Here is a 20,785-nt window from a genome sequence, read left to right as displayed (position 1 = left end):
CAAAAAAAGGGCACTTGTGAGAAAAAGGGGGATCATTATTGAGGGGGGAGTGCGTGACGATGGATGATAAATTTGTCTACGTCCTTACGTCTGCCATGAGCTTTGTGTTCGTTGAGTCTGGTAGGGAGATCCCGACATTTATTCATTAGATCGGCGGGCGGATTTTTGGCCTTTTTTAGTGGGGTGCACCCCTATTTAATTATGGGGAGCTGGTGACTTTTAACTTCTTTGGGTTCTCATTCGTTAGATTAAGTTTGCTTAATTAGTGATTCGGAGTAAACCCCTTTAATTAGGGGAGGATCACAAACCATATACTTATTGGACTGGCTGCTACATGCTGATTGAAAAAAATATGCTACATAAATACTTCTGTTTAAAATATCTGCCTCGTATTAAAAAGGTTTTATTTTATTGCCTCATGTATAAGTTTTTAAAAAAGTCTAGGATAGATTTAAGAATTCATTAACTGATCAAGGTTAATGGCTACTTTGTACAAATAATAAATCAAAACACTTCATAAATGAATTACTCTTTGGTTGCTGTTAAAATTACAGAATACAATTATTATTTACATCATGTTGAGACAGTACTTGAATTGCCATTGTAACATTTTTTTATCATTGAGTATCGTAACGATGATTCGAAAGGACAGTTCAGAACATCAAGTAGATGTACACATATCCATGAATACAACAATGAACGACAATATGTCCCCCTCCCTCCAAAAAAAGTGGAGGCCTGACTATTTTTGAAATAACTACAAAACCATGTGGTTGAAAATATGAGGTTGTGCACAGCTTACATAACAACAAAGCACTGAAATTGATTAAGGCAAGGAACTTGGTCACTGCGTCCAAAATTGTTGTTGTGATCACAAACTGGCAATTGTGCAGTGAGGCGTGACTGAAATTAAATCAAACTCACAGGGGTTGTGACCAAGGAGTATCTGCACGGCCAACACTTTTCAAAATTGACCTCGCAGTTTTGTAGTTATTTTAAAAACAGTCAGACAGACACTAATTTGGGACATACTGTAAAGGGACGCCGCTGTTTTTGTTGAAACAGTGTGGCAATTATTTCCAACTATAGCCACCATGATGGCCAAAAACGTTGGTGTCCCACGAGTCTACAGATCACGTGGTTGATTTCGCTGACCCAAAAGAGTTCATACATCAAGGACGCATGCATGACAGCAACAATTTTGAGGGTTTAGGCCTACATGACAACACGCATGGCGGAAAATCACGAAGAAGTCGAGTTATTCAAGTTTACAATCAACAGTAATTATTGAGCGTTGCACAAGCAGTTTTTACGCCGACGAAGTATTCTGCTTTAGAAGTATGTGTACACGTGTTATTTTTATGAGGAACTTTACTCACTGATTGAACATTATTGGGATGACATTAAAAGAATAGCGAACTTCCCACAGATACTCGGTTTCTTTTAGGTAAAACAAAACACTTTAACTGAACCTGGATGACTCTTCATTTTACAGCTACATGTAATACTACTAGATATGAGACTCGCATACCAACTCATAATTCACCTACTGGTATGATGATTGATGAACATATTTGGAACATTTCCATCAAATTGTCCTCACTTTTTGTCCGCGAAATTTAAAATTGCTTTCGCGGTTCGTCCAGTGTTTCTCCATGTTTGCAAGTTCAATTACAAATGCAACCTGCAGTAACAGTAAACTCCAAGCCACTTGCATGCTTTTTAGGACATTTGAAATCATAATTTGGACAAAGCGTGAACATTAAATAATTATTATCTAAAGATGCCGTTTGCTTAAGTAATTATTTGAGCATACGTGACTTTTGACAGCTGGAAATATTGAAAACCATATATCTTACACATTAACATCAGCAACAAGTACAAAAAAAAATGTTTCTGCAAAAGCAATCAAACATCTGGAATGTATGTGTCAATTATGAATATCACGTTATCTTTGGCATGCGCTTATGAACAGTTTCCAATGGGACTGACGCGTCGGAGATGCGACAGACACCAATGTACATTGTGAATATAGCGCCCTCAGCTCAGGCGTGTACTGGTTGTCTCATTATCACGCGGGAAGGTACCTCCAAAACGAAACCGTTGAACAAGCTATATGAACTGCATTTGGATCATCAACGTGAGCGAGGTGTCAATCGTATGGTTTTCAAACAGTAATGCGTTCGTGCGGAATCGAGCAGTTCATCTGATCCAACTATGGAGATACCCTCTCTGGAAACCTTCATTGGACGGAAAGAAACTGGTACGCCGTCGTCGCGGGTCCCCGTAACCTCTTTTGTCCTGCCTTGTTTTTTTTTAACGAAATTATACCTTATACTTCACGATCAAGAGATGTGTGCTGCTGTTATGTTCACAATAAAAAGGTAAGAATGTCAGAATTCACGATGAAAACATTACGTTGGCCTATGTTGCAATACAAAACCGTATAAGAATCACAAAACATAATTTATGCACCATGTTGTATGAAAGGCTGTTGGTTTACAGTCATGTCAACCCCGATTCGTATCAGATTTTTCCAAACCGGAACATTTTGTGGTCAGCGAACATTTTGTGTTCAGAGTATAAGAGGGGAACTTACGGTTTTTGAAATTTTCTATCGGTTGTTCAAGCCGAATGATACTGCTTGAGACTATTCTTTCATTCCATACAACAATGGTCGTCAATGGTGTGCGAATCATTGATTGGCAATCTAAGAAAGGTCTAGATATCTGTTAGTACTACACTTTCTTCGGGAGGAATCTCTATAGAATATCTTTGTTTTACAATTTCTTTTTACAATGTTAAAACATAGACAGCTGCAAATTTGACGTCTCTAAATAAAATCTCTAGAAGTACGTGTCAGTGAGTGAGTAACCAGGTGATTGGTCATCACCGGACAAAGAGGGCGGGGCTACCCCAGCTGAGCTGTCAGCTGGAGGGGTAGCAGGGACCGAGGACGACGGCTCGTACCGTCACGAGTTTGACTCTCGCGAATCCGACCGATCGACTTGGAAATCCCACCGAACCTGAAAGTTACCATCCCCTCCCTCCGGGTTGCCCAAGGTGAAATTCTCCGTGGCCACAAAATCTATCATCTCGGTGACGTCATTAAAACTGACTGATTTCCTCTTCTGGCTGAGGGGTCTGTTCATGAAGTCCATCTCGTAATCCGTGGTGGAGGCGCCTTGCAGGATGTCCGGCATACCGCCGATGTGGACCCCTCCGTCTATGAACCGCGGCTGGTGATCCGTGGACTCCGCGTCCGAGAGTGAGGTGGTTCGGGAGCGTTGCCGCCCACCCTCCGTGCTCTCTGCCTCGCTGCCGCTGATGCTGATGTTGGCCAAGTCGATCAGGACTCCCGCACGGATTGATGTGAGTCGCCGTGCGTAGCTGTCCATCTGGGCCCGATTCTGGGAGCCAGTCTCAATGTTTCCCATCAACTTAGCTGTGTGTCTAAATCAAAATAGGAGGACGACAATCATTCATCAAGTTGTTTTACTCGTACTTATTGACGTCATAGTCAGATTTGACAAGGAAACTGCACCTGGCTCACTATAGCTGTATGCTGGGGCCAATTTCATAGAGCTGCTTAAGCACAAAATTTGCTTAAGCACAAAAAAGTCTTGCTTAATAAAATCAGGTTACCGGCCAAAACTCCATGCGATTGTTATGCGAAGTAAACAACAGCTAAATACCAGTCACAAGCAATGTACATCACATTGAGTTTTGGCCGGTAACCTAATTTTACTAAGCAATGTTTTTTCGTGCTTAAGCAAATTTTCTGCTTAAGCAGCTCTATGAAATTGGGCCAAGTTAGTGTGACGTCACTTCAGTTGAAACCACGCCCACTGCACATTAAGTAGCACTGAGAAGCTAACGCAACTGGAGTGTTTAGCCAATGGGCGCTAGTAATCAGTGGCGCGCGCGCGTGTATGACGAAGTCACTATAACGAACTGGATAGTCGAGTCAGCCTGATGCAAGTATGACTGTTTGACAAATTTAAAAATGATTTTTCCAAGACTGCAAAGTAACACGAATGATGACTCAGATCAGCCGGCTGGACCCAGCATGAGCTGGATGATCAAAGTGGATGAAATATCTACACTGGTAAACAGAAGGTCATTAGATTGAGCCCAGCGCGTGCTTTAGCTGATAAATAGATATCGTTTTCAGTGCAAATATCGGTATTAAAAAGGAAATACCTTCTACTTTAAAACAAAGTAATGTTTTTACCTCCATCGCTGCTTCCGCCTCCTGTATCTCACCAACCAGGTCGAGAAGATGATGATTAAGACGAAGCAAACAGACCCAATGGATCCCCATACAGCGGCTATGATCAAGTTCGAATTGTCCTCTCCTGTTAATTAATAAATCGAGAAGATATTTAACGTCGGAAACATATTGCTTTGTATGATTTCTGTTAAGAAATAAGCAGGGTGTTTTGCTAGCTCCATTCACCAATTTAGACGCTGTGATTTTGCTGGAGCAATTGGTGGTTGTATTCAACAAAAGCTGCCACATTGCTTACGGCGGGCAACACTTATTTGTCCTGTGAATGCAGTGATGATCAAGCGCTCAGATTTCTGTCCAACTAACTGAAAGTATAGCAAGTCGTGGTATGTTTCCCTTGGTTCTTTTAAGAACCTCACAAGCTCACAAAAGAGATTTGTCACATGGTGCTACCGTAAACCTTTATCTTAATGCTATCTTTACCATGCTAACCTTCAAATGTTTTTTTCTTGGTTTTAAGAGAAGATGGAGATGCACTTTTTGCGCAGCTATAGTCAAACACCTTTATAACAAGGTCCTTGGGACTTTACGAGTTACCTTGTTATAACAGGTACCTTGTATTAACAGTAATAGTGACTTCGGACCTAAAATTTTGCTTGTTATATGCAGGATGTTGTATTAACAATGCTCTTCTTATCAGGGTTCGACTGTACTTGTCGTAACAGTTTGATGTGATAAATCGCTTACCAGTTGGTGGGGGAGATACGGGGTCCTTCCGAACTTCGCAACGATCTCCCTCGTGTCTAGTGTCGCACCTTTGGACACCAGGGGAAAAATAAGAAAAAAAACTAGTGAGATTTAACAGTAACACGAATTACACTTTCCATGCGCCTAGTCAGAACACAGGTCACTAGTAGACCAGATAAGGTTTTCATACCTCGGCTAGTCGGCTTCATCTCTGACAATTGTCGTCAGGAAATTGTACATGCCCCTGATTGAGAGATTTCCGGTAAAAACAAATACTTCATGTCCTGCTTCACGAACATCGAATCTTGTGATATGACGTCACAATACTATTGTATATCTATTTTGAACTGGTTATTAAAGGCTTCCAAATAATTCTGGAGCTAGAGTTGTATCGGAGGCTTGAAGAAGAAAAAAATGCCCAACAATGCAAAATTATAAAATCTCGTAAATTCTCGGGGAGTCTGTGTGAAGAGGTGTTGATAGAAGAGGTGTTGATAAAAAAGGTGGTTTGATTGCAATAAGAAAAGTAGAGTACATGTACTGTGATGTTTGACACTTCATCCGCTCCAAGACGTACCTGCAAGACGCCAACTGCTTCTCTCCTGAGGGTTCCTCACACACTCCGTCATTCAGACAGTAGTTGTCATTCAGGTAACAGTTTGAGAAACAGTTAGTCTGGTAGACGTAACACACCATGGACACCGGGCAAGGCAGTAAGAAACACGGGTCGACTTCGACAAAAGTACCTATAACAAGATCGATACTGAATTGACTGGTATCCGTAAACAGAAAGTTTTGCTAACCAACTCATAATCGCAATTCAATTTCTCGTTTATGGTTCCATCATATGAAACAGATCTTTAGAGAAAAATAATGAGTTCAGTTCTCTGTCTTTACCATCAGTTGTGACAGCTGACATGTCGGATACGGTAAAGTTGCCCAAACTCCCGCTGTTTTGCACTTCGTTGTACATGACGCTAAGCCAAGCCGACTTCGTGGACTCGTCTAAGTCTGTCGATGCTAGAATCTGGACCTCGGGGACAATGCTGCCTCGCCTAAAAAACAAACAAAAATGACGGATATGAGAAGAAAATGCGTTCAACAGAGTGCGATAAAAAACGCAAGTCAAATAGAAAGGAACTACATGGACACTGTTGATATGGCATCTTGCAGTTTAGTGCTCGAGACGCGGTTTTTTTTTCAAGAAACGTTCAAATGAACTTCTTAATCCTCCTAAGCAAACATGCTTTCTATGCAAAGCTGTCCTTTCAGTCAAAATCAGTCAAGTGACTGTTTTTTAAGGTCAAGTGCTCCCAGCCATAAAGCAGGATTGATTGGTTGGGACTGTTTATGTAACTTGCTACATCTTTGCTTTGACTGTAGGTGATTGATAAGACAGCTGTGCTTCTACCAGTTGCCTGCTTGAGGCTGTTGACTGAATTTGGCAAGTCAGAGTGCTTGTTTGAAATATGATCTGACTGTTGGTGATTAGGCTATACACAGTAAAAGGCATGGCAGGGGAAGTGGATAGAATGTGTGACTCTCTGTGACTGTTCAAACAGTAGGAGGGTTGGCATTCCAGCAAACAGTTGTGTGAACTCGCGACTTCAAGTTGTGAGGCTCAGCTCTAACAATAATCATGTTAGAGAAGCAAAGTTGCATGTATTTCCATATCATCAATTTAGGTTCATTATATACGTACGTTATTTTCAACACTTTGACGCTGTCAACCATCGTCACACCTTCCCGCGTGTACAAGTCTGATATCTGAGAAAGGGGGAATCGATGGAAATGTAACACAGTTAATTTGAAACAACAACGATGACAGAAGAATCCTACTACAACAAACACGAAAATTAGGACTACCTTCGCACACTAGTCTGGCACCAGCAAAAAAGAACAGGTTACTGGCCTGAGGGTACAGCCCAGCAAATAGGCCGAAAATCCGTCCGCCGAGCGAGCTCATGAATAAAAGTTATACACTCAAATTATTCTGTATTAGAGAGTTCTGAGAGCCATGAAATTGGGGAATTGAAGATATATGGCACTGCACCTCTGGCCTGGACTTGAGGCTTCCAATTCTGAGCATTTTGGATGCAATCGGGTCCGAAAGTGGCACTATTTAGCCATGTTATGGAGGGATACATTTTCAAAATGGCTACTTTTCCAGTTTGGGAAACATCGTTCGTATTTAAGGGTGGTCTTCTTTCGGTGAGAATTTCTCGAAAAGTCATCGGTCGGCCCACCAAACATTGAGAAGAAAATGAAAGATGACGTGTTGATCATCATTCATTCTGTGCAGCCTGATCACCTGTGAGAGTTCTGAGTATTTTTAAAAGCATTTTGAATTATGGGGATTTTATCACTGGTGTCTATGGGAATTTTTTTAAAATTTTTAACTGAGTTGTACAAAACAATGTACCTGTTTTACTATTCAGCATCCAAGTTCACAATCTATAATGTCTTGTGCCGAAATTATGTCAAGAAAATAGGACCCAAAACAAGTTTAACAAGAGTATAGACCTTTATGGATCGGTTTGTATTATTATTATTTTGTTGCGAATAATATCAGTCACTCTTTTTAACTAGAAGGGTCCAACATCGAGTGGAATCCATTTCACCAGAAGTAATTGATTATGTGATTGATTATCAGGAGGAATCGATAATACAAAAAAATAATAACAAGAAATCGACACTGCAAAGTAATCGACACTACACGTTACTAACCTCTTGCTCGACCTGCCGCGCTATACTCCTGAACGATTCCGATGCTGGATCATTCAAATCTTCTGTGAAGGGAATACCCTCGATTCTCACTCGCATTCGAATCTCATTTGCCTCCTCTGTCAAGAAAAGATTTTCCAAAATCATCTTGGTTTTTACGGGACTTTTGAAATAAAACTAGTTCCAAAAGAACTAGCCTTGACCAATGCTGTCAAGCCAAGCTTTTTCCCTGAACTGTCCGGCAGCCGTTTTACCCTACTTGTCACGGCAACGTACGCCGCTAGCAGCCCCCTGGCTAGCTCCGCTTGCCTGTACTGTACTTGTCACGGCACACGTACGCCGCGCGCTTTGCCGGTACGTATACAGTACCTACGTACGTACGTACTACGTGCACCCCATGCAGTAACCAATACGCAGTCGCAGTCGAGGCGAAAGACAGCCTTGACGCAACCGTCGCCAATTTCTTATGTGTTTCTTTACGTTTTCGGCCAATATCGGCCGAAAATTTCTGATGCACATATTTTACACGATAGCCAATCACAGCCCGTGCACTTTGACCCAAACATGCATATTCATGTTACTTCGCTTCGTCTTGTGCGTGCGCGTGTTGAACGAACGATGTGTGTGTGTGATGCGTTGTATTATACATGTACATACTGTACATAATGTACATGTACATGTGTACGTGTGTACACATTGTCGTGCTGCAGTAACCGAACAAAATGGAGGTTTCAGAAGTAAGCCTAAATGGATGTCTCAATTCTGCGGCCGATAAGCTACAAATTGACGATTTTCGTCCTGAACAACGGACTGCACTTCAATACTTTCTTCAAGGACACGATGTCTTCGTCAATTTGCCGACCGGGTTCGGTAAATCAGCGATTTTTCAAGCAGCGCCGTACTGCTGTGAATTTCTTTGGCAGCTCGGCCTGCAACAAGCACGACAAGGAGGAGCGAACGTGGACGAGAGTAGTTTTTGCATAGCCCTCGTAATTTCACCCCTCACCGCCTTAATGAAAGATCAGTTGGACTCCCTAAGTCGCAAAGGAATCAAGGCCACTGCTTTAACCAAGGATACACCCACAACTAAATGTACAGTACAAGTTTGACAGCTACTGAGCTAGCTTTTACTGCGCAAACAACACAAACCACACGCACGTGTACAAAGTTTATTGACCCTTCGACTTCACGCAGTAGTGATGAATATTTATTTTATCGTCAGCCATTATCCAATGAGAGAAGACTATTTACCATAGCGCATACTTATTATCATAATGAGCAGAAACGGTTGCGTCAAGGCTGTCTTCCGTGTGACTCCCACGGCATGGTTACTGTATACTGTACATGTACATGTACATGTACATGTTCTGTACATGTACGTGTACGTACGTCCGTGTGCGGATTTGTGTTAGGAGCATATCGCGCGCGCAGTACAGGCAATTCGCAAGCGGAGCTAGCTAGCCAGGGGCCGGGGGCTGCGAGCGGCGTACGTTGCCGTGACAAGTAGGGTAAAACGGCTGCCGGACAGTTCAGGGAACTGAAACTGAAAGCTTGGCTTGACAGCAACGGCTGACGGACAGTTCAGGGAAAAAGCTTGGCTTGACAGCATTGGTCAAGGCTACAAAAGAACAAGCAACCTTGCTCATGAAATTTGGACTCCTATAAAATCTGGTCTCTTTTACCTTGTAAGGATTCTAACCCTCACACGTAATCGGTCGCTATACTAACTATCTTGATTTAGGCATGCGCAATGCAACAAAGCAGTCCGAATTCAGGGTCCAACTTTCACACTACACCGGCGCACGTGGCTCTACCAACTTCATAGAGCTGCTTAAGCATAAAATTTGCTTAAGCACAAAAAAAATTGCTTAGTAAAATCAGGTTACCTGCCAAAACTCCATGCGATGTACACTGCTTGTGACTGGTATTTAGCTGTTGGTATTTAGCTACTTAGCATAACAATCGCATGGAGTTTTGACCGGTGACCTAAGCAAGACTTTTTTGTGCTGAAGCAGCTCTATGAAATTGACCCCAGAGCTGTATCCAGCTCATTTTTGTCAATTTCGTTCATCGGGCGCTAGTCAGATGCTATAAAGAGCCATTGCTTTGAATCATGAGTGTGTTCCTTACCACTGATGACGTAGGCAGTTGATACCTCGGGATTCAGCTGTTGCTGCGCAGTGCTGGTCGCCGCCATGGGAGTTGTGGATGCTTCTGTCGATTGCAATAAGGTAGTTTGGGTGGTGGATATTGACTCCGTTGTGAATTCAGTAGTCGATCCACTCGTGGTTGCCCTAAACTCGGTGGTGGATGCACTCGTTGTTAAGGATGCCCCGGTTGATGTAGATTCAGTGGTTGATCCACTCGTGGTTTTTGTGGATAAAGGCCTACTTGTTGATCCACTCGTGATCATCGCCGACACACTTGTTGATCTACTTGATGGGGCTGCGCTTGTGGATATCAATTCCGTTTCGCCGATGTTTTCCATGGTTGTCTGTGGAACTAACGGTGGAACTGTGATCTCCTCAGTTGTATTTTGTGTCGTTATTTGCACAGTTGAGTTTTCCACAGAAAGTGTTTCGGCTAATGACGTCATTACTGTTGACTCCGTTGCGTTCGTGACGAAATCGCTGTCGGGTGAATGGGATATATTTACATGCGCAGTAGAAGAATCGTTACGTACCGGTAGTGTCGTGAACATTTCAACTGGTGCAGTAGTCGATTGTGTCGAGGGTGTTGAAGCTGACGAAGTATTACTCGACGGTGTCGGGACTGCAGTAGACAAAGTTGTGGATGTATCGGATTCAGATGTTGATGACGTTGTAGACATATCAACTAAAGATTCTGTGGATTGTAATGGTGTTGTGGATGTGTCAGGCTGCAGTTCAGTTGCGGCGTCTGAGAGTGTTGTGGATGTATTAGGCTGAGATGTTGATGCATCGTAGGATGTTGTGGGCGAATCGTCTAATGGTTCTGTGGATGTTGACGCTGTTGTGGATGTATGAGGCAGCAATTGAGATGATGTAGCGTCTAACAGTGTTGTAGATGGACCAACAGAAGTAGATGTACTATCAACTAGTGAAGAATTATCAGTCGGTGTCACTGATGACGTCATTTCTGTTGACAGGTCAGGGGATTTTGGTATCTCTAGCGTAGATGATTCGTTCGACGGTTCCAACGTGGGCGTTTCCATCGACGAGGTATTTACAGTTAACACCGTGGTGTTTTCATATTGCGAAGGTGTTGGTGTCTCCAAAGTTAAGGTACTCGTTTCAAAATCACTGAAAGCCGGTATAGTTGTTGTGTTTTCCATTAAAGGCTGGGTCGTGTGGAAATCACTTTGTGACGTTGTGGAGAGTTCGGTTACGACTCGAGTTTCGTTGCTAGCAGCAGTACCGTTGTGCATAGTGGATTCACCCGTGACGTCAACAGCTTGTGTTACAGTCGATGACACTTCTGAATCAACTGTTGATGTTGATTCAACAACTGTTGTCAACGGTGTATCAACCGTTCCAAGCATCGTGGCTAGTGTCGCAGTAAGCGGAGTTGTTGAGTGAGTTACTTGTACTGGTTGGGTTGATGTAGTTTCTAAGCGTTCAAAAGGAGTTGACGTTCCAGTGTTGTGCGTAGGCCTAACGTTTACTAACGTTGTAATCATGTTAGGTGAAGCAGTTTCTTCGCCTAATGGCGTTGTGTTTAAAACACTTGAGTTTGTAACGGTCGAAACACCCAGGGAACTTGTTTGACTTCCGTCAACTTGAGTACTTGTTGACTCGGTCTCTTGGTAGAGTTCGCCCGTGGTTGTCGGGCTATAATCTGTTGTCGACTCGGCGGTAGTTTCGCGGGAAGACGTAGTGCTACGGACTGTGCTTTGGTAAACCTCTGTGGTAAAATCCGGGCGCGTGGGCGCTATGGTTACAATATCTGACGTGATCTCCGTCCAATATTCCTCCAATGACTTCACAACTGTGGCTCTGGAGTAACAAATACAAGGAGGGAACGACATTATGACATAATGTAGGTCCAGTGAATTTTGATGAAACGACTGTGCGCTGGTTTTAGGTTGTATTTTAAAATGCGAAAACATACTAACTTAGTACATCAGTTGCACTCATTTGCATGGGAATTTTTTTCGGTGTGTGTTTCCAAGTTTTGGTGTCGATACAGGCAAAATTGATATTTGGAACGAATCTATGGCAACAAACTGCTTTCATAGCTGCTTTGAAATGTTAGTTTTCTGGTCATGAAATCAACTGAGATTCCTCACTAAGCACACAAGGCATAGCTCACAAGCCTGAAGAACGATAGACAGGAGACAATGAGAATAAATTACAGTTTTGTGGGAGGAAAACCCCAGAAGATTATTCTGGGTGGAAATCCCACGGAATCAGGTAGGGACTGAAAACCTAATCCACATGTTGGCCCGGGCGGGATTCGAACCCGGGTCCCTTGGTGGAAGGCGAGGAAGATACCGCTACGCCAACGTATGACTCCCATGTAATCTAATCTTCATCTTAAAAAGGGCCATTTACAGCACAGTTAAGTATGAAAATCAAAGACAATTTGCTTACATGAAACGCATGGGACCCTGGACATTCCTGGGCGCCCTCCAGACAGCTTCCAGAGTTGTCTTTTGCCCTCGGTTGGTGTGTGTGAGGGCGCTATTTTCTTGACCGTTGCATGCTAACGTCTGCATCCTTCGATCGCTGGGAGTAAATAGCCCGACTGCCGCGGGGTTCTGGTCATCATTAACCCATCGCGCCTGGAGTAGGAATCCGCGGAATTGAGCCCTCCCGCCGGTGATGGTAACTGTGGAAAGGAACGTTCATTTATTACACTCATGTTAATGAAAATCCAATCCAATCCATGAAACGTGTCTATTATAGGAAGTGCATGTCTTTGCAAGCTGATAGCCAAGTTCACACGTGACCTTTGCCCCACATAACCTTTGGCTGAGATAGGCCTAACAACCATCAAATATCTGTATGAGCTGCCAACTATTCTACAAAAAATATTGTGATTTTCGTGCTTCAAGACAATTGTTCGCGTTAGTTTCGGGATACATTTGTGCACACGAGAATGCCGCAAAGGACTTTCATGCCATATCATACAATAATTTAGTGTACAGCATCAGTATCATTCAGAGGAACTATTATCCCTAAATGGCTTCAATCCCTTCAGGGTCACTGTATGAAAGTACTTTTATGTGTAATTCCAGAGCAGTCCATAATGGTGTGCTGGTGGTCTGCCATCCATTTTAATCCTTACACGCTTTCATAATGCGGTATTTAAACCATCATGATACAAATGCAGCTTTACAGCGCCTTAAATCCACATGTCTGAGTACTATACTAATGCGCCTATCAATGTTCATGTCAAAAAAACAAGTTGTAGATTATCTGATGGAGGACATAGGTAAGTGTGTAGTCAGTATATTACTTCTGCCAAATACAACATGACAACACGGTAAAGAATGGACACAGTTCGCCGGCCATACGGGGACTAGGCCCATAAATCCATACTTTTGTCATTCCAAACTTTTGTGCACTTGGTTCAACCATGGTTCGACCTTGAAGTTGGTTTTCACGGTTGCGCAGATTACAATTGACAACACAGGCAACAATCCTCACTCATACCCAACAACAACAGACGCCCCTTTTGTACTCCCATATATAGTGCCTCCACCCGGTTCTGAGTCAAGCCTTGTTGCGTGTTGACAACACCATCCATGCAATTCCACGTGGGCGCTCTTGTCAAGTTTGTCATTCAAAATAATAATAATACACACGCCATGGTGATTGATATTTCTGTTTGGAGGAAATAGCCGGCCTCTACTTGACACGCCAACAGGCGTAGGTGTGTTCTAATAACCCGGAAAGCCCCTTCTCGTGCTTTATGTTAAATTTTGACATGTACAATTTAACCCCAGCTACGCCTAATAATACTCTCCAATTGTTACCACATGAACAAGGATGCATACCTATGTTCCCCAATAGGCCTACCTATGTTCCCAAAAACCTATGTTCCCCAACCCTAACCCTAATCATCTAAGCAGGATTTTGGGGAACATAGGTATTAAGGAACATACACTCAACCAAAAAGAAAGTCGCCCCCTTCCAATACTTTTTTGTCTAACAACAAAAACTACTGAGCACCTCTCGCTCAAATAACGTCTAATCAGTACAGATTTTTGACAGAAATGATACCGAAAACAGTTGCACTTTTGTATACGTGCAAGCTGTGGTTTACACTCAACTTGCAAATATAACTTTTTTTTCGGCAGCATTTGTCATAAATTGCATGGTGTTGCACACATTATTGCTGTTTTGGGCCAAATAAAGAGTATTGCTGGATTGCTAAGGAATTTCTGTACCGATTAGTCGTAATTTGAGCAAGATGTGGGCAGTAGTTTTTGATGTTAGACAAAAAAAGTATTGGAAGGGGGGGGCTTTCTTTTTTGGTTTAGTGTGGGTATTTTGGAACGTATAGGCTAATTTGTGAGTTAATGTACACAACTTTCTTCACCACGAAGTGAAAAGTAATTTTGTTAACGGCTCCAACGTCAGAACTACAGATAAAGGAGCACTTTCGTTCCGATACGGCCAAATTTAAGACTTTAGATTTTTGTTGTTTTGTTGTCCATTATTTCAAAGGTCCGATCCAATATCCGTATAATCCCCGGATCTTTCAAAATCCAACAAAAAATTTGATATTGATGAATAGCTAAATTGAGGACGGTAGATCTAAGCCACCATTACTCAGTGCGTGGGGTTCACCACTGAGGCTTAAGCATAACTGAATATTTTAGAAGATTGTCCACAACAATGCTTATTGAGTTTTTGGCCCATTCATATGGTCAGTGGTTTTTGGACGCTTAGTACTAACTGTCCCTCACTCACCAAAGAACAAAATTGAGATGACATTACTCACCCGTTATTACGCCCCCTGGCGACACCGTTGAGTCATCAATCTCCAGCCTGTAAGGGCTTTCGGTATCCATGGCAACCACATCCTTGTGCCTAGGTGTCATATCCACGCAGGCCGTTTCAGGGGCGCCGGTCGAGTTCCCAAGCCCCACCCCTATCATTGCAAGCAGAGGGATCAACAGACACCAGATCGCCATCACGATAGGCAATAATATAGCCGCGTCTCAAAGGGTCCTGCCTGGGTCCAAACATCCGGAGAAACTGGCTCCTTTTCTCCACCCGTTACCATGGTAACGCAGAAATGACACTGACTGATTGACAACGCCATGTATCATCTTGATGTTATGGCAATCGGCTACATGGCTTCCACACCGCTTCATCGACACAATACCAGCATAGCTTGCATGGTTTGGCGCGGGCGCTTCAGTAGGCCGAAAGAACACTCAATGCTGAAAAACAAAATTACATGTAAACTGTCCGTGAAAAAAATGACTCCCAAAGTCGATCTTTTACAAATCTAATCATGTAATCTACATTATATCCTCGGGAAACAAGTCTATGTGGAAGCTGAATATTGAAACAGACCTCAACCTAAAGGTTTCAACAAATGTCGAACACTATTTTGTCAACTTGAATGTCAAAAAAGGGGGAAATCGCTCACCAACAATCATCAAGCTAGCCCCTTCAAATTGGTTGTCTGATGGTTTTCTTTCACATTTTCAACCAAATTCCAGTTGTTAAAGTTTCATTCCTAATTCCAATGTTCCATCGGCCTTCCGAGGATATATCCGTTCTAACCGGGAGCCATGGGTTGGTATTTTGAAGTTCGAATACCTGAAAATTGGCGAGTCGAAATAAATTGACATAACAAAATATCTATACTAGCTGGCACCACTTTGCCAGGAATTGTCAGTGGACTAAATGGACCGAGAGACTAAATTCCGTCTCTGCACATTAACCCAGTTTTATTGTTCCTTTAAATCTGCAGGATGAATTCAATCTTTTTCCTACGGAAACAACTTGTTTGATTTGAAATGCCATACAATTAAATCAATCAAATTGACCCTTGAATTTGAATGTATCAGGCTTGCAACAGGTGAAGAGGTACACCGCGTCATACACCCGCAGACTCTCATTGCACCCAAGAACACTTTCGTTGCCAACACTCCAAGAAACCCAAGGTCCATTGACAAAAGCCACCGCCCCCAGACAAGTCAAAGAATTCACATCAAGTCTCCAAATAACGTACATACTTCAACTCTCCTCGGTCTATACTTCAACAGCGGTAATTTCGTTTCCTTCTATGACGATTATATAACACACGGATCTTCCAATATGCTTCCATTCTTTGTGCAGTGTTCATAACAATCATGTGATCACACTGTTTGCCTATTCCGAGTCCGTATACGGAAGCGTGCAGTCATTGACAAGAATAAGGCCAAAGGAATATAGACACCGCCTTTTCTAAAGACATTTTCAATATCACACACTGTTTGAATAAACTATATAATTGCCCAAAAAATCGCAGGAATCGGGCTACAAGAAGTTACACTTGTCTTCTTGTACAGACTAAAGACCTGATTCATGTCTTAAGTTTTGTCATAAGGCATATTCTGTACAAGCTTCGGATTTTCTTGACAGATAACTCCAAATATGCTTTAAAATTGTGTGAATTGGTTAAGCATTTTCATTCAAAAACCTTTGACACATTTTCTTGTCATCATCTATCCTTTTCAATTATTGTTTCATATTTCTACTTATTTATTACAACAATTTGAGGTTTCGAAATAAATGTCTCATTCTGCACCACCATTATATCCGGTTGTTCAGTAAGACGGGGTGACATGACACATACTTCCTGACGAAATTCTTGAAACAGTTGGTGCTATCTGTTAATATAATTCAGAAAGTGGATTTTTGCTTTCTGATTTTCCCCAGTTCCTGGGCATTTTATGATGTTGTACAAAAGTAAAACCTTTTCCTTTTTGGCTTGCACTGATGATTACAATCTCCCAAGTCCCCTTACAAATTGGACCCGGTGGTGCTCCAACGTCTCCGTTGTAATCATTTGTATCACTGGTGTCACCATTATCATCTGTTATCACCACCATACTATCATCACCATCATCCCGTAATTACCATCATGATTTTCCTAACTATGACAAGAACTATCATTAACATACGTTCCAACAGAATCATCTCCACAGAAAGATAGCGAATGTTCAAAACCGTGTAGGAAAACAAGTGAACTATAGGCCCTATAGTTCCCTTGTTTCCTACACGGTTTTGAACATTCGGTATCTATTGGCAGTGTGGTACTTACGTAATCCTTTCTTGGTCGCAACTGAATGGTCTTGAGTGAAGATAAAAGTCCTCAAATTATCTCCAACCCAGGACAACGGTATAAAATCCACTCAGTGACTCAGTTAAGTCAAAATAATCCCAATTCGTCAAATGTGAACACTATAGGCTATGTATATGCTGAATATTTCCGTTTAGGTTGTCTGCAGTTGACGTCGAGTTTACTGAATGAATATCAAACATGAATGCCGATAGGGCATGCATTGTCAACCCCTGACACACATGGGTGTGCCCCGAATTGGAGCGTCACGCTTGAATGAACCACAATGGGAGAGAGTTGTGTACGTTGAGCCCAACTATTATGACCGACTTCACGAGCAAGCACAGGTAGGTGCGAGGGGGGAATGCGGATCTATGTCAGTATATGAAGCTATTACGAATGGAAGCTGAGTACTATATAAACCTACATTGGGTGGATTTTAACATGAGGCGATGTTCCAGATTCAATGTCACCATTTCCCTTCATCCGATCTCATTGAGAAACAAATTGTAATAATAATAATTGTATTCATTGATGGGAGCCATGTCACCTCGGGCCATGATGACTTTCAATGGGACATCATTACAAAAAATAATTTAAAAATACATTGAAGAATGACAGGTAAACTTTCGTGAGATCCTGGTAAAAATTCTAAATACAGTATAAATAAAATAAGTAGAGGAGGCTTAAAATACAATACCACAATAAAATATACAATAGAATCCAAGGCTAAAATTCAACACTCGAGGACGAGGAGACCCAGAGGGACGGAGAGACAAAAGGACAGGCCACAAGAATTACTGACCATCAAAGACCGCCAAAGTAATGACATCCAAGACCTGACAAAAAATGAAGACAAAACCCTGAAGACTTAATTAAAATACATTAAACAATCAACCAGTAACTATAGAAATTACAGAGCATGCTAGTTGTGTACATCTTTTATCGTGAGGTCAAGGGCGGGGGCAAAATGTTGGGATTCTTGATGCTCTGTGGTGCGATCTGGGCAATTTCTGACAATTTAACCAACATTTCTGGGGAAAAGATGATGGTGTTCTCATTGCCTGCGGGGGGGGGGGGGGTATGGTCACCTTTGGGCCTACCCCCACCCCTAGATCCGCCCTTGCGTGAGGTGTGCAATTCCAGCGAAATGGACGAAAATGTAATGTCCGTGACAGAGCCAATTAACCATGATATCTATCAATTAATGATTTAGAGAAATGATACAAAATTCCTAATCTGTAATTTAATTGACTATCACCAGATGATGGATGTATAAGATTTGAAGAAGAAAAAAAAACATTTCAGGTTTATTCACTGAGCTGACTTGTATTTGTCTTGACGCTGGAATAACCCGGATATACATTTACCAGACAAAAAGTCCAAGTACGTCCTAACTTAGTTTCTTTGCTCATTGATGTGCGGTTATACCCAAGCTATATCAAGGACCTGGTGTAGTAAATGTGAACATATATAACTAGGTCATGGTAGAATTATACAGGTAATTAGGCAGTGCCACCAATATGACAGAGTGGTTCACACAGTGTCTTTACTGAACAGAATTCCTTGTTTATCCTTATACTCATGTCCAGTGGTTTACGGTTTTTTTCAAGCCGTGAGGGGTTAAAGAAAATTATTTCAAGTAAGCCAACACTTTCAGTCGTTTTTAGTGTGTATGTGTGCGTGGTTTGGTTTATTAGAATAGAATGGGTTGTGTACAATTTATCAAAATATTGCAATTGCTAAATACTTTATGACAAAACATGAATACTGAAAAAAAAACAATTATTGGTATTTTCTTTACCTCAGTATTTCATAGAGGGCGCATACGAACTTCGACCTCTTATGCCTTACCTCCCATAAAAGAAAGCTTGAAGTTCATGGTCCTCCGTGGTTTGACGAAACTTTCAGTAACCCAAGAGCGCCACGGTGACGTCAGATGTGGTCATTCATGCAGAGTTTGGGTAGCGCCCTCATGTGGGCAATTTAAGCAATCCCGGAGAGGGCGTTCTTTTGGTCTTCAGTCGTGCTAGTCTGGTTGACAGATTGAAAGATTGTGACTATTCCTGATGAATCTTAGGTCCGTTAGCCTCCGGTAATACATTGTATTACAATTTATGTCACGTGACTAAAACGGGAGGAATTCCTCCTTTTTCCGAAAATTTCCGAAGTTTGCCGAAGTCGTTTCGTCGACAATCAGACTAGCGCCCGAGTATTTCCGAGTATATAATATAGGTTTAATTAAATGCTAATTGCTGGTTAATTTTATTTTTAAATGAGTTGGTAATTAATATTCATTGCTTTCATTTAGAAAACTTGAAATTCAACGACGATTTTGTGCATCAAATATACTCGGATCGTATGGGCGAACTTTTTGCTGCGTCATGTACAATTTTGAATTTGACGACCGTTACCGAGATTTTCCAAAACTCGGTCTCCATTCGGCTCCGCCTGCTAACAGTGCTATTTGGGTGCCTAATTTTGAAGATTCCAGATCAACATTAGTCAATGTTATCTTACAGAAACATCAAACTGTATTATCATAACTGTATGATATTACGAAGCAAGTGATTTATTAAAAAATGTGATCAGAACATTAAAAGCTACAAGCGGTAAAGCGAAATCGGAAACGAAGCCGAGCTTTAAAAAGGGCCATCAATGTCGTCATGTTTATTTTTAGCCACGGAGACTGCCTGACCTAAGATTCATCAGGAATAGTCAGAATCTTTTGGTCTGGGAACCAGACTAAAGTTGTGCTTATCCTGTTCCGCGCATGGGTGCAGACCAGTAAATCGACTCCCACAGACTTCAGTGATAATATTACGCACACTCCAAAAAAATATTTAAAATGCTGGCAGCTCTCCAAGGTGTTTAAGACACCCATCACATTAAAGCTTATTTCATCATCTTTCAGTTTTTGTTCAATTTTTTGATGGTAATCAAATTCCATCCAAAGATGATCACCCCTAAAAGTAGTCCTGTAGCCCATCGCCATTTTGAAAAACATGCGCTTCGTATTGCAAAATAGAGCAATTTGAGGGCCAAATTTTATCCGAATTTCACAGAAAAACGAGCTCGCAGTCCTGTGCACGGCTTCTTCCTTCTTTCGTTTACAAACCTTCCAGTTCATGGCCTACAAATGCAAAACAAATTGAGGGCATTCAAATCGTGATTTGGTCAGAGTATAGGCAATTTGGTGCCTATTTACCAATCTGCCCGCACATCCCACGCCTTGTCCATACCAGAAGACCGAGACGTATATCTAACCTTGTGTAAAGCAGGGGTTGGTCTCATGGGTGGGTCGAACTCGAAGACTGTTTTCATATTTTATTTTTTAACAAAAAGCAAAATGTTCGGGGGAAAAAAGCTTTCCGCATATACGGTTCATAGTAAAAACTATAAACTCCCTTGATGTAGCACAAATTTAATGTCTAACCAAACTTTTAATAATAAAATCCTGGATTGTCGGCAAACAATAAACAAGATCCAAAACCTTTCCGTATTTTGTTTACGGGAATAAACCTGAGAGCACTTTTTATAGCTGCATGGATAAACTACAACGCAGAAGGCTGCAGGACGGGGATACACTTTCGCGGGAATTCTGGGATTTATGAAAGGGTTGTCAAAGAAACTGATTCTGCTCTTCAGGTGTAAAACATTCTTCAAGTTAAAACATACTTCAAGGCAGACTGTCTTTCGACCGATATATCCATGATAACGTTTGTCAATAATAAGTGACTTTGTGTTTGTGTTCTGACTCTCATTTTCACCATACTGCCTTCTGCACTAGTATTGACCCAAGACGCTAGTGATTGA

At 41.8% G+C, this 20,785-nt stretch overlaps 1 protein-coding gene across 1 annotated transcript; it reads right to left on the bottom strand.

Moving 5' to 3' along the window:
- Nucleotides 1–370: 370 nt before the first annotated feature.
- LOC119729789 (serine-rich adhesin for platelets-like) lies at nt 371–17,227 on the bottom strand. The gene is made up of 11 exons (XM_038202532.1): nt 16,952–17,227; nt 14,633–15,077; nt 12,274–12,511; nt 9,833–11,676; nt 7,706–7,821; nt 6,681–6,745; nt 5,876–6,033; nt 5,556–5,724; nt 4,979–5,046; nt 4,235–4,358; nt 371–3,453 (listed from the first exon to the last, which is right to left on the bottom strand). The coding sequence occupies exons 2-11, from the start codon at nt 14,823–14,825 to the stop codon at nt 2,973–2,975; spliced, it is 3,456 nt and encodes a 1,151-aa protein (XP_038058460.1). The 5' UTR covers nt 14,826–15,077; nt 16,952–17,227; the 3' UTR covers nt 371–2,972.
- Between the last annotated feature and the right edge of the window lie 3,558 nt (nt 17,228–20,785).

The sequence above is a fragment of the Patiria miniata genome, unplaced genomic scaffold, assembly GCF_015706575.1.
Source record: "Patiria miniata isolate m_02_andy unplaced genomic scaffold, ASM1570657v1 HiC_scaffold_21, whole genome shotgun sequence".
Classification (NCBI taxonomy): domain Eukaryota; kingdom Metazoa; phylum Echinodermata; class Asteroidea; order Valvatida; family Asterinidae; genus Patiria; species Patiria miniata.
Note: the sequence above shows the minus strand (reverse complement) of the source record. Positions and strands in the feature narration are given on the sequence as shown.

Bases quoted from the DNA above. Each gene is read 5' to 3' on its own strand.
- LOC119729789 (XM_038202532.1), bottom strand. From the start codon at position 14,825: ATGGCGATCTGGTGTCTGTTGATCCCTCTGCTTGCAATGATAGGGGTG. The intron at 11,677-12,273 runs GTAAGCAAATTG...TTGTTACTCCAG, and splicing joins CAGGGTCCCATGCGTTTCAT to AGCCACAGTTGTGAAGTCAT. The intron at 7,822-9,832 runs GTAAGGAACACA...TTTTCTTGACAG, and splicing joins AACTGCCTACGTCATCAGTG to AGGAGGCAAATGAGATTCGA.